General features: G+C 52.9%; 1 protein-coding gene across 1 annotated transcript in view; it reads right to left on the bottom strand.

Annotated features, from left to right (window-relative positions):
• The window catches only part of frmd4a (FERM domain containing 4A), a 79,563-nt gene that overhangs the window by 29,604 nt on the left and 35,341 nt on the right, over positions 1–14,618 (bottom strand). The window contains exons 10-12 of the mRNA XM_078419378.1: positions 8,907–8,983; positions 7,659–7,797; positions 4,768–4,909 (exon numbers count right to left, since the gene is read on the bottom strand). Of these exons, the coding sequence (XP_078275504.1) occupies positions 4,768–4,909; positions 7,659–7,797; positions 8,907–8,983 (358 nt within the window). The remainder of the gene's footprint in view (positions 1–4,767; positions 4,910–7,658; positions 7,798–8,906; positions 8,984–14,618) is intronic.

The raw sequence follows: 14,618 nt of genomic DNA, 5'->3' as shown, positions 1-14,618 counted from the left end.
GCCACATACGGGACATGATAGAAACAGAGACAATAGGTGCAGGAGGAGGCCATTCAGCCCTTCCAGCCAGCACCGCCATTCAATATCATCATGGCTGATCAACCACAATCAGTACCCCGTTCCTGCCTTCTCTCCGTATCCCTTGATTCCGTTAGCCCTAAGAGCTAAATCTAACTCTCTCTTGAAAACATCCAGTGAATCGGCCTCCACTACCTTCTGTGGCAGAGAATCCCACAGATTCACAACTCTCTGGGTGAAAAGCTTTATCCTCATCTCAGTCCTAAATGGCCGACCCCTTATTCTTAAACTGTGGCCCCTGGTTCTGGACTCCCCCAACATCGGGAACATTTTTCCTGCATCTAGCCTGTCCAATCCTTTAAGAATTGTATATGTTTCTATAAGATCCCCTCTCATCCTTCTAAATTCCAGTGCATACAAGCCCAGTCGACCCATTCTTTCATCATATGTCAGTCCCGCCATCCCGGGGATTAACCTGGTGAACCTACGCTGCACTCCCTCAATAGCAAGAATGTCCTTCCTCAAACTAGGAGACCAAAACCACACTCTTACTCAAAAGTAAAGCATTCTCATGGGACTACCTGACGTTTGATAGACACAAAATGCCGGAGTAACTCAGCGGGACTGCTAGATAGAGCTCTTAAGGATAGCGGAGTCAGGGGGTATGGGGAGAAGGCAGGAACGGAGCACTGATGAGAATGATCAGCCATGATCACATTGAATGGCGGTGCTGGCTCGAAGGGCCGAATGGCCTCCTCCTGCACCTATTGTCTATTGTCTATTGGGACAGGCAGCATCTCTGGAGGGAAGGAATGGGTGACGTTTCAGGTCAAGACCCTTCTTCAGACCGAAGTGACAAATTTAAAGAAGGGTCTCGACCCGAAACGTCACCCATTCCTTCTCTCCAGAGATGCTGCCCTGTCCCTCTGAGTTACTCCAGCACTTTGTGTCTGTCTTCGATCTAAGCCAGCATCTGCAGTTCCTTCCTGCACAAAGACAGAATTAAAATTGGAATCTGAGGCGCTGCTGAATTCATCGCCAATTCCCACACAGATGTTTCTCACCATGGAAACTCTCAGAATGTAAACCTCAAATTAACCATGAAATGAAAGTCTTCGCTTCCAGCTCCAACAGCTGTGGAAGTGGCCTGCAAAATGGCCAACTATTTGGTTTAGATTTAGAGATACAACGCAGGAACAGGCCCTTCGGCCCACCGAGTCTGTGCCGACCACCCCGTACACTAGCACTATCCTGCACACACACTGGGGACAACTGACATTTTTACCCAACCCGGGTCTCTGGCGCTGACGAGCAGCAACATTACCGCTGCGCCACCGCGCCGTGCCGCACTTGTTAAACCTAGCATCGTGTTGGGCGAGGACATGGTGGGGCTGAAGGGCCTGCACTGTTCTACGTTCCATGTCTCTCTCCACTGGACCGATCCATGGAGAAACATCCATGAGGTGCATAAAATGAGCAGGGACTTGGAAACAGGCCATTACCCTAATCGGCACGGTGGCGCAGCGGGTAGAGCTGCTGCCTCACAGCGCCAGAGACCCGGGTTCCATCCTGACTACGGGCGCTGTCTGTACGGAGTTTGCACGTTCTCCCCGTGACCTGCGTGGGTTTTCTCCGGGTGCTCCGGTTTCCTCCCACACTCCAAAGACGTGCAGGTTTGTAGGCTAACTGGCTTGGTATAATACTTAATTGTCCCTGGTGTGTGTTGGACAGTGTTGGTGTGCGGGGATCGCTGGTCGGCGCGGACTCGGTGGGCCAAGCTGTATCACTGATACTAAAAACTAAAACACTTATGGGTACAGACTTAAAAATATTAGTTTTGGGCAGAAGCCATTGATACTGATGGCTGATTTTACTGCACAAACTCATTGACTTCCTCAACCATCTTTCTGCAGTGACATTATGAGTCTATTTGAAGGAAATGGCTTAACATCACGATTGAAACGAGCCGTGGAATTTTATGGTAAGGACACAACCACGCTGGGGCAATGGCATCACAAGATTCAGGGACAGTTTCTTCCCGGCTGTTATTAGGCAACTGAACCATCCTACCACAACCAGAGAGCAGTGCTGAACTACTATCTACCTCATTGGTGACCCTCGGACTATCCTTGATCGGACTTTATTGGCTTTACCTTGCACTAAACGTTATTCCCTTATCCTGTATCTGAACACTGTGAACGGCTCGATTGTAATCATGGATTGTCTTTCCGCTGACTGGTTAGCGCGCAACAAAAGCTTTTCACTGTACCTCGTGAGCAAAGAACAAAGGGGGACCTGGTGTGGGGGGGGGGCTCTCGTTTAGAACCCCCTGCCCAGGGGATAAGCCTGTGTTTGTTTGTTTGTGCGTTCCGGTGAACAAGGCAGGCAGCCAACAGTTATAGAGTCATAGAGTCCTACAGCACAGAAAGAGGCCCTTCGGCCCATCGTGTCCGTGCCGTCTGTTACCAAACACAGTCTAATTTTAATCCCATTTTCCCGCATTTGGACCGTAGCCCTGAATGTTGTAGCATTTCAAGTGCCCATCCAAATGCCTCTTCAACGTTGTGAGTGTTCCCGCCTCCACCACCACCCCAGGCAGTGAGTTCCAGACTCCAACCACCCTCTGGGTGAAAAAGTTCTTTCTCACATCCCCCCGAAACCTCCCTCCCCTTACCCTGTATCTATGTCCCCTCGTTGTTGAACCTTCCACCAGTGGAAGAAGTTCCCCGCCATCTACCTTATCCATGCCCCTCATGATCTTGTACACCTCGATCATGTCCCCTCTCAGCCTTCTCTGCTCCAGGGAAAACAACCCCAGTCTGCCCAGTCTCCCCTCACAGCCGAGGCCCTTCATCCCTGGCATTTCTTGTCTTTTTCTTTTTCCCCCCACTTTTCTTTTTCTAGTTTCTAGTTTTAGTTCTAGTTTTTGTGCACCAGGTTGTATGTTGTGACCAATCTCCCTCTGGGGATGAATAAAGTTCTATCGCATCGTATAGAAAACATAGGAAAAAAAGGTGCAGGAGGAGGCCATTCGGCCCTTCGAGCCAGCACCGCCATTCAATGTGATCGTGGCTGATCATCCAGAATCAGTCCCCGTTCCTGCCTTCTCCCCATACCCCTTGATTCCGCTAGCCCCTAGAGCTCTATCTAACTCTCTCTTGAAAACATCCAGTGAATCGGCCTCCACTGCCCTCTGTGGCAGAGAGTCCCACAGATTCACGCCTCTCTGGGTGGAGATTGACGATACTCTCTGCATGCTGCACCCGTGTAATGCGAGGCGGCGTGTGCGTTGAGCAGTGTGTGTTGCGCTCTGCTATCTAACCCCTGCCAGTATCCGGCGAGCCTGAAGACTATTGTACTGCGAGCCACAGCTGTAGAGGCAGCAACAAGGAGGCAGGCAGAGGAACAATTTGTTCAGCTCTCCACACTCCCCGCTCCTTTCTCGATCGTTATCAGCCCCTCAATGAACAGGATATTTCTGGAATGTTCTTTAGTGCTGTAACAATGGCCTGGCACCGATACTCTCTCTCCCCCCCTCCCCCCCCTCCCCGCCACTGAAAAACAAACATGTTTACGACTGTCCCAACGACTCCGACACAACTTTGTGAGAGTCGGTGAGGCCACACTTAGTTTAAGTTTAGTGTCTGAAGAAGGGCCTCGACCCGAAACGTCACCCATTCCTTCACTCCAGAGATGCTGCCTGTCCCGCTGAGTTACTCCAAAAGGTCTAATCAACATAGAACAAAAGGTGCAGGAGGAGGCCATTCGGCCCTTCGAGCCAGCACCACCATTCAATATGATCATGGCTGATCATCCACAATCAGTACCCCGTTCCTGCTTTCTCTCCATATCCCTTGATTCCGTTAGCCCTAAGAGCTAAATCTAACTCTTGAAAAACATCCAGTGAATCGGCCTCCACTGCCTCTCTGGGTGAAAAGGTTTTTCCTCATCTCAGTCCTAAATGGCCGACCCCTTATTCTTAAACTGTGATCCCTGGTTCTGGACTCCCCCAACATCGGGAACATTTTTCCTGCATCTACCCTGTCCAATCCTTTAAGAATTTTATACGTTTCTATAAGATCCCCTCTCATCCTTCTAAATTCCAGTGAATACAAGCCAAGTCGACCCATTCTTTCATCATATGTCAGTCCCGCCATCCCGGGGATTAACCTGGTGAACCTATGCTGCACTCCCTCAATAGCAAGAATGTCCTTCCTCAAACTAGGAGACCAAAACCACACTCTTACTCAAAAGTAAAGCAGTCTCACGGGACTACCTGACATTTGATAGACACAAAATGCCGGAGTATGTGCGTGTGAGAGGGGTGCGTGTGTGCGTGTGTGCAGGGTGGCTGTGGGGGTGAGAGGGGTGCGTGTGTGCGGAGCGTGTGTGTGTGTGTGCGGTGCGTGTGTGTGTGTGCGGTGATGGGCGTGAGAGGGGTGCGTGCGTGTGTGCGGGCGTGCGTGGGCGTGAGAGGGGTGTGTGCGGCGTGTGTGTGTGCGTGTGTGCGGGCGTGCGTGCGTGTGTGCGGGCGTGCATGCGTGTGTGCAGGCGTGCGTGTGAGAGAGGTGCGTGCATGTGTGTGAGAGGGGTGCGTGCGTGTGTGCGGGCGTGCGTGCGCGTGGGAGGGGTGCATGCGTGTGTGCGGGCGTGCGTGCGCGTGGGAGGGGTGCGTGCGTGTGTGCGGGCGTGCGTGGGCGTGAGAGGGGTGCGTGCGTGTGTGTGTACGTGCGTGCGGGGATGCGTTACCTGAGGAGAGGAGACTGCCGCTGCTGCCGCTGATGATCTTGCCTTTACTGCCCAGGTTGGCCAACTTAGACGTCTTCAAGGTGCCCGTCTCCGTCAGGTCGATGGCGATCTCACTCAGGCTTCGCGCCGCGTGGATCTTGGACTGAGCGGAGCCAACAACAACAACAACAACATGTCAGGGCCCAGACTCAAGAGTGTTTTATTGTCACATGTCCCAGATAGAGACGCCTTTAGTGTACCGGTGCTTCCCGGTCTACGATGCTTGGCAGTGAGCCGCTGTGAGCCGCCGGCCACGTGATCGCGTGGATTCAATGCATTTCGAGGTGCGATATTTTGGGTTTGCGATGGTTTCTCGGAAGGTAACCCTATCGTTAGCTGAGGAGCGCGTGTAGTAACCAGCAGCTCCAGCTCCGTGTTTCTGCAGGTCTCACAGGTCATGGCTGGCAACCAGTTATCAGGTTTGTATCTCGGTTCAGTCACTGAACAATCTCCCGCGTTGGTCAAAGGGGAACCTCCGACCCAGACTTTAGTTTAGTTTAGTTTAGAGATTCAGCGCTGAAACAGGCCCTTCGGCCCACCGAGTTCACGCCGACCAGCGATCCCCGCACATTAACACCATCCTTCACACACTACCGTCATAGAGTCATGGAGTGATACAACTTGCCCACATGTTCCAGCTACACTAGTCCCACCTGCCCGCGCTTGGCCCATATCCCTCCAAACCTGTCCTATCCATGTACCCGTCCAACTGTTTCTTAAACGATGGGACAGTCCCAGCCTCAACTACCTCCTCCGGCAGCTCGTTTCGTAAACCCACCACCCTCTGTGTGAAAAAAGTTACCCCTCGGATTCCTATTAAATCTTTTCCCCTTCACCTTGAACCCATGTCCTCTGGTCCTCGATTCCCCAACCTATTCCTCTCATGATTTTGTACACCTCTATAAGATCACCCCTCATCCTCCTGCGCTCCATGGAATAGAGACCCAGCCTGCTCAACCTCTCCCTGTAGCTCACACCCTCTAGTCCCGGCAACATCCTCGTAAATCTGTTCTGAACCTTTCAAGCTTGACAATATCTTTCCTATAACATGGTGCCCAGAAATAAACACAATATTCTACATGCGGTCTCACCAACGTCTTATACAACTGCAACATGACCTCCCAACTTCTAAACTCAGTATTCTGACTGATGAAGGCCAATGTGCCTAAAGCCATTTTGACCACCTTATCTACCAGCAACTCGACCTTCAAGGAACCATACACCTGCACTCCTAGATCGCTCTGCTCTACAACACTCCCCAGAGGCCTACCATTCACTGTGTAGGTCCTGCCCTTGTTCGACACCCCAAAATGCAACACCCCACACTTCTCTGTATTAACTTCCATCAATGATTCCTCCACCCACCTGGCCAATCGATCCAGATCCTGCTGCAATCTGTCATATCCATCTTCACTATCTGCAAAACCACTAACTTTTGTATCATCAGCAATCTTGCCCTGCATGTTCTCATCCAAATCATTGATGTAGATGACAAACGGTAACGGGCCCACCGAACCCTGAGGCACACTACTGGTCACAGTCCTCCAGTCCCAGAAGCAACCTTCCACCATCACCCTCTGTTTCCTTTCATGGAGCCAATTTGCTATCCATTCAGCTATCTCTCCTTGGATCCCATGCGATCTCACCTTTCAGAGCAGCCTACCATGCAGAACCTTGTCGAAAGCCTTACTGAAATCCATGTACACATCTACAGCTCTGCCCTCATCGACCTTTTTGGTCATGTCTTCAAAAAAAAACAATCAGATTTGTGGGACACGACCTCCCACATACAAAACCATGCTGACTATCCCTAATCAGCCCTTGCCCAACCAAATGCCTCTAAAACCTATCCCTCAGAACACTCTCCACAAAGAGGCAATTTACAATCGTTACCGAAGCCAATTAACCTACAAACTTGCACGTCTTTGGAGTGTGGGAGGAAACCGGAGCGCCCGGAGAAAACCCACGCAGGTCACAGGGAGAACGTGCAAACTCCGTACAGACCGCGCCCGTAGTCGGGATGGAACCCGGGTCTCTGGCGCTGTGAGGCAGCAGCTCCACCCGCTGCACCACCGTGCCGCCCCAAGTAAAACTCCAGACGTCACACACTGCGGGCCTTGCATTTATCTGGGACATAACTCCTGGGCCAAACGCTTTTGTTGCGCGCTAACCAGTCAGCGGAAAGACAATACATGATTACAATCGAGCCGTCCACAGTGAACAGATACAGGATAAGGGAATAACGTTTAGTGCAAGGTAAAGCCAGTAAAGTCCGATCAAGGATAGTCCGAGGGTCACCAATGAGGTAGATAGTAGTTCAGCACTGCTCTCTGGTTGTGGTGGGATGGTTCAGTTGCCTGATAACAGCTGGGAAGAAACTGCCCCTGAATCTGGAGGTGTGCGTTTTCACACTTCTGTACCTCTTGCCTGATGGGAGAGGGGAGAAGAGGGAGTGGCCGGGGTGAGACTGGTCCTTGATGATGCTGCTGGCCTTGCCGAGGCAGCGTGAGGTGTAGATGGAGTCGGTGGGAAGGAGGGAGGTTGGTTTGTGTGATGGTCTGGGCTGCTGGCCTTGCCGAGGCAGCGTGAGGTGTAGATGGAGTCGGTGGGAGGGAGGGAGGTTGGTTTGTGTGATGGTCTGGGCTGCGTCCACAATACACTGCGATTTCTCGCGGTCTTGGATGGAGCTGTTCCCAAACCAAGCTGTGATGCATCCCGCTAACATGCTTTCTACGACACATCTGTAGACGTTGGCGAGACTGTCTTCAGTGTAAACCAACATCTGCAGTTGCTTCCTGCACATCAATATTCCTGCCGCTGGGTTGTAAGCTGCCTGCTTGTTTGGGCCTTACCTTGCTTTGTTTCCGGTCCAGATAGAACTGATGCTGGCTGATAGCCATGGCCCAGATGGATTTTATCAGGGCAGTACAGGCGTACCATGTGTGCACTGCGATCCCACTGTGACCAAAGGTTCTCCTGGTTACAGAAGCCCTGGGAATGTAAACAGAGCGCTGTGTTAATGCTGGTTGTGTATAGGGTTACGGTTCCTCTCCACCTCCCGCTTAGTACAGACGCTGCCAACTCCGTCCCAGCCAAGACACCCCGCCTCCACATCAACCCACGGACTTCACACGGGAACAACAATCACGCACAGCGCGCTGTTCACGGCCCCGCACGGCAGGGTGGTGCAGTGGGTAGAGCTGCTGCCTCACAGCGCCAGAGACCCGGGTTCCATCTCAACTACGGGTGCTGTCTGTACGGAGTTTGTACGTTCTCCCCATGACCCGCGTGGGTTTTCTCCGGGTGCTCCAGTTTTCTCCCACACTCCAAAGACGTGCAGGTTTGTAGGTTAATTGGCTTGGTGTAAAAATGTAAATTGTCCCTAGTGTGTGTAGAATAGTGTTAGTGTGCGGGGATCGCTGGTCGGCGTGGACTCGGTGGGCCGAAGGGCCTGTTTCATCACTGTATCTCTAAAGTCTACGGTTTAAGGTGGCAGGGAACGCAGTCTTTGCTAGGAGCAAGGAACCTGTTCGGAATTCAGGCGCAAGGAACTGCAGATGCTGGTTTGCAAAAAAAAGACACAAAGTCCTGGAGCAACAGCTGATCAGGCAGCGTCTCTGGTTTCAGGGCTGAGGATGAGTCCTGACCCGAAACGTCACCCATCCATCTTCTCCAGTGTCTATTTTAGTTTAGTTTAGAGATACAGCGCGGTAACAGGCCCTTCGGCCCATCGAGTCTGTGCCGACCAGCGATACCCGCACACTAACACTATCCCACACACACTAGGGACAATTTACATTTATACCAAAGCCAATTAACCTACAAACCTGCACATCTTTGGAGTGTGGGAGGAAACCGGAGCACCCGGAGAAAACCCACGCAGGTCACGGGGAGAACGTACAAACTACTGTTGCTGCCTGACCCACTGAGTTACTCCAGCACTCTGTGAAACGTCACCTATCCATGTTCTCCACAGATGCTGCCTGACCCACTGAGTTACTCCAGCACTCTGTGCCGCCTGTAATCTGTGTTGTTCTGCCCTCGCCCCGGCTACACCGCGCGTGCCCGTCAGACCGTGAGCCAGCGCAAGACGCTGTTACCTGCGAGGATCATGAACTTCCACTGAAAACTTCTTCTCCCTGAAGTACAGGTTCTCCAGCTGCCGCCATTGGAAAATCTGCAGAGACAAAAATCATCAGACGTGTTCCTGACCACAACCGCGTTAACAGAACACACCCCGCACACACACGCACCCACACACGCCCCGCACACACACGCACACACACACGCCCACACACACACCCCACACACACACGCCCACACACACCCCACACACACACGCCCACACACACACGCCCACACACCCACACACACCCCACACACACACGCCCACCCCACACACACCCACACACACACCCGCCCACACACACGCCCACACACACCCCGCACACACGCCACACACCCACGCACACACCCACGCTCACACCCACACCCACGCACGCACACACACCCCCACACACACGCCCACACACACCCCACACACACGTCCACACACACCCCACACACACGCCCACACACCCCGCACACCCACGCACACACCCACGCTCACACCCCACACCCCACACACCCACGCACGCACACACACACACACCCACGCACGCACATATACACACCGCACACACACGCACCCACACACCCACGCACCCACACACACTCACGCACACACCCATTCACTCCACACACATGCACACACACATACTCACACCCACCCACACACACACTCACACCCACCCACCCACACACAATGTATCTCTCTCTCTCTCTCTCTCTCTCTCCTCTCTCTCTCTCTCTCTCCTCTCTCTCTCTCTCTCTCTCTCTCTCTCTCTCTCTCTCTCTCTCTCTCATCTCTCTCTCTCTCTCTCTCTCTCTCTCTCTCTCTCTCTCTCTCTCTCTCTCTCTCTCTCTCTCTCTCTCTCTCTCTCTCTCTCTCTCTCTCCCTCTCTCTCTCTCTCTCCCTCTCTCTCCCCCTCTCTCTCCTCTCACAGTGAAGTCCGTGTAGGTACCGAGCTGCCCTCTCAGGCTTCCAGGGCATGTTTTCCCGGAGAGCCTTTTCTCTGCTGGTTCTTTGCTCTGGCGTGTGTGAGCCGAGCCCCAGCCCCCCCCCCCCCACAGCCCCCACCCCCTCCCGCCTGTAGCCCCCTCCCCCCCACCCCCACCCCTCACCACCTCTCTCCCCGCTGCCTGGCCTCTCAGCTTCCCACAGACTTCCTGCAGCGCGGCAGAGTGTGTCTGTCCAGGCTGAAGCTGCCCTGGATCCTGACACACTAAACACAACCATGTGTGCCCCAGTCTGCCGGAGGGAGGGAGGGAGGGAGGGAGGGAGGGTGGAGAGACCAGCCTCCCCTCAAGATCGGAAACCGCTCTCTCTCTCTCACACCCCGCGGGATTCTCCGCTTCCTGCCCACTGTTACAGGGAATGTTCAGGAAGGAACAGCAGATGCCGGCTCCAACCACAGACAGACACAGAACGCTGGAGTAACTCAGAGGCTCAGACAGGCAGCATCTACCTGGAGAGAAGGAACGGGCAACGCTCCGGGTCGAGACCCTTCCTCACCCTTCACCCGTCTGAGAATGGTCTCGACCCGGGAACGTCACCCATTCCTGCTCTCCAGAGATGCTGCCTGTCTGTCCCGCTGAGTACTCCAGCTTTTTGTGTCGACCATCGGCTGTTACAGGGAGGAGTGCCGCCAATCTCTCTCTGGGGCTTGTGCTTATTCTGCAGCGCTGCTGTGAGTAAGAACCTCATTGTTCTATCCGGGATATACGACCGTAAAACACTCCCCCCAACCCCCACCCCCCCCCCCCACCCCCACGTGCCCAGCCCCCCCCACGTGCCCAGCCAGGCCGAACATGGGATCTGAAGGCAGACTCAGAGTGCTGGTGTAACTCAGCGGCTCAGACAGGCAGCATCTCTGGAGAGCAGGAATGGGCGACGTTTCAGGTCGAGACCCTTCTTCAGACAGGAGAAGGGTGAGGAAGGGTCTTGACCCCAAACGTCACCCGATCCATCTCTCCAGAGATGCTGCCTGCCTGACCCGCTGAGTTACTCCAGCACTCTGTGTCTACCTTAGAACAAATGAATGGAGGAGATGCAGAAAAGTAACGATGATAAAGGAAACGGGACTTAGTGCTGAGCTGAACAACTCTGTGCATGACTGGCAGTCTTGTCCTGGCTGTGTGACCTGCTGACTAACTCCACATCTTGTGTCAGCCTTCTAGATCTGTGCCCTAACAAAGCCGCCCATACAGGCCCCACAAGGACACTCTGCTCCGGATACGTATCACCCATTCCCAGCAACAAACTCCCTGCCCCACACAGCCAGCGTCAGGAACGTCAAACACACCTGCACCGAGCACTGGGGGCTGCTGCTATATGCACTGGGGATACTGCACACACACTCACACACACGTACACACACACTCACACGCATACACACTCACACATACATACACTCACACACGTACGCACACACACACACACGTACACACACACACGCACGCACGCACACGCACACACACATGCACGTGCAAACGCACACACACACGCACACAAACTCTCACTCACTCACACACGCACACTCACACACGCATACTCACACGCACACGCATACACTCACACATACATACACTCACACACACACGCACATACACACACACGCACGTACACACACACCCACACACACTCACACACGCACTCACACACACACACTCACACGCATACACACTCACACATACATACACACTCACACACACTCACTCACACGCACGCACGCGCACACACACCCACTTACACACACACTCACATACACACTCACACTTACACACACACACACACTCACACACACGCACTCACAGGTCTGTTTGCTGGACTGGGCTACGTCTACAATGAAACGTCACCTATCCATGTTCTCCACAGATGCTGCCTGACCCGCTGAGTTACTCCAGCGTCACCTATCTCTGGAGAACATGGATAGGTGACGTTTTGGGTTGAGACCTTTCTTCAGACTGATGGGACACTGATGAAAACCCACACCTCCAGATTCAGGGACAGCTTCTTCCCGGCTGTTATCAGGCAACTGAACCGTCCTGTCACCAACTAGAGAGCGGTCCCATCCACCCCATTGGAGACCCTCGGTCTACCTTTAATACTGGACCTTATCTTGCACTAAACATTGTTCCCTTTACGTTGCATCTGTTGAACTTCTGCTTGAGAATGCTGTTCCTGGTGATCCCCGGCAGACCCGTTCCCACCGTTGCTAGGGATGAACGTGTTTACTGACATCTGCCGGTTGCCATGTATGTTGTGGGGAGGGCGAGACTGCCGTGACATCATCATACGTGATGTGGAACACATGTTGTGGGGAATTGAAGCCGTGATCTTGATGTAAGGGTAGCAGCCGGAAGCTGTGTGTGCAGAGGCGAGGCCTGGCTGGCGTTAGCTCAGCAGCTCACTGTAGTTCCACACTGTCACCGGCCGCTGTGGGAACCGGTGTCCAGCATAGCGTCCGGCCCACCACACCACAGACGGAAAGGCCGCAGTGAATCTCACAGACCTGTGCACACAGCCCAGACCAACAGTTTCAGTTTCACACAAACACAGGTGCAGGAGGTGGCCATTCAGCCCTTTCGAGCCAGCACCAAGTGCGTGAAGGAGAGATATAGGAGGTCCTTCCTTCCCGCTGCTGTGAGACTGCACAACCAGCACTGCTCCCAGCAGACGAGTCAACAATCACAGCTAAGAACACACAGAAAACCGATGACAATTTATCCTTGTATTTATAATGAATGTTCTCTTGTTATCCACTATGTTGCTGTAACGCTGTCAATCTCCCCGGTGCGGGACGAATAAAGGAATATATTATTATATTATTATTCATTAAGATTCTTATAGAGACGTGTAAAACTATAAAAGGGACTGGACAAGCTAGATGCAGGAAAAAATGTTCCCAATGTTGGGGGAGTCCAGAACCAGGGGCCACACAGTCTAAGAATAAAGGGGAGGCCATTTAAAACTGAGGTGAGAAGGAACTTTTCCACCCAGAGAGTTGTGAATTTGTGGAATTCTCTGCCACAGAGGGCAGTGGAGGCCAAATCACTGGATTTTAAAGAGAGTTAGATACAGCTCCAGGGGCTAGTGGAATCAAGGGATATGGGGAGAAGGCAGGCACGGGTTACTGATTGTGGATGATCAGCCATGATCACAATGAATGGCAATGCTGGCTCGAAGGGCCGAATGCCCTCCTCCTGCACCGATTTAATATGTTTCTATGATCTTGGATGATCATCTAAAATCAGTTCCCTGTTCCCACTTTCTCCCCATATCTTGAGAAGGGTCTCGACCCAAAACATCACCCATTCCTTCTCTCCAGAGATGCTGCCTGACCCGCTGAGTTACTCCAGCAAATTACATCTTTCTTCCCCCATATCCCTTGATTCTGTTAGCCCTAAGAGCTAAATCTAACTCTCTCTCTTGAAAACATCCAGTGAATTGGCCTCCACTGCCTTCTGTGGCAGAGAATTCCACAGATTCACAACTCTCCGGGTGGAATTTATTTTCCTCATCTCAGTCCTAAATGGGCGACCCCTTATTCTTAAACTGTGACCCCTGGTTCTGGACTCCCCCAACATTGGGAACATTTTACAGTTTAGTCTATTGTCACGTGTACCGAGGTACAGTGATAAGCTTTTGTTGCACGCTAACCAGTCAGTGGAAAGACAATACATGATTACAATCGAGCCGTCCACAGTGAACAGATACAGGATAAGGGAATAACGTTTAGTGCAAGGTAAAGCCAGTAAAGTCCGATCAAGGATAGTCCGAGGGTCACCAATGAGGTAGATAGTAGTTCAGCACTGCTCTCTGGTTGTGGTAGGATGGTTCAGTTGCCTGATAACAGCCGGGAAGAAACTGTCCCTGAATCTGGAGGTGTGCGTTTTCACACTTCTGTACCTCTTGCCCGATGGGAGAGAGGAGAAGAGGGAGTGGAATAATACAGTCCGAGGACTGATACTGAGAGGAAGGCAAACATTCATACACTTCCTTTCCTGATATAGAGTCATAAAATGACACAGAGTGTAAACAGGCCCTTCGGCCCAACTTGACCACACCGACCAACATGCCCCATCTACACCAGTCCCACCTGCCCACACCGACCAACATGCCCCATCTACACTAGTCCCACCTGCCCACACCGACCAACATGCCCCATCTACACTAGTCCCACCTGCCCACACCGACCAACATGCCCCATCTACACGAGTCCCACCTGCCCACACCGGCCAACATGCCCCATCTACACGAGTCCCACCTGCCCACACCGGCCAACATGCCCCATCTACACTAGTCCCACCTGCCCACACCGACCAACATGCCCCATCTACACTAGTCCCACCCGCCCACACCGACCAACATGCCCCATCTACACTAGTCCTACCCGCCCACACCGACCAACATGCCCCATCTACACTAGTACCACCTGACTTCGTTCGGCCCCTATCTCCGGGTCCTCCCACACTCCAAAGACGTGCAGGTTTGTAGGCTAATTGGCTTGGTGTAAGTGCAAATTGTCCCTAGTGTGTGTAGGATAGTGTTAGTGTGCGGGGATCGCTGGTCAGTGCAGACTCGGTGGGCCGAAGGGCCTGTTTCCGCGCTGTATCTCTAATCTAAGCTGGGAAGAGGGTGCACTGAGTGGCCTGGCTGCCGTGCTGCCCACCCTCCTCAGGGGCGAGTGGTGTAACGCACTCCCTGTGCC

The sequence above is a fragment of the Rhinoraja longicauda genome, chromosome 23, assembly GCF_053455715.1.
Source record: "Rhinoraja longicauda isolate Sanriku21f chromosome 23, sRhiLon1.1, whole genome shotgun sequence".
Classification (NCBI taxonomy): Eukaryota; Metazoa; Chordata; class Chondrichthyes; order Rajiformes; family Arhynchobatidae; genus Rhinoraja; species Rhinoraja longicauda.
Note: the sequence above shows the minus strand (reverse complement) of the source record. Positions and strands in the feature narration are given on the sequence as shown.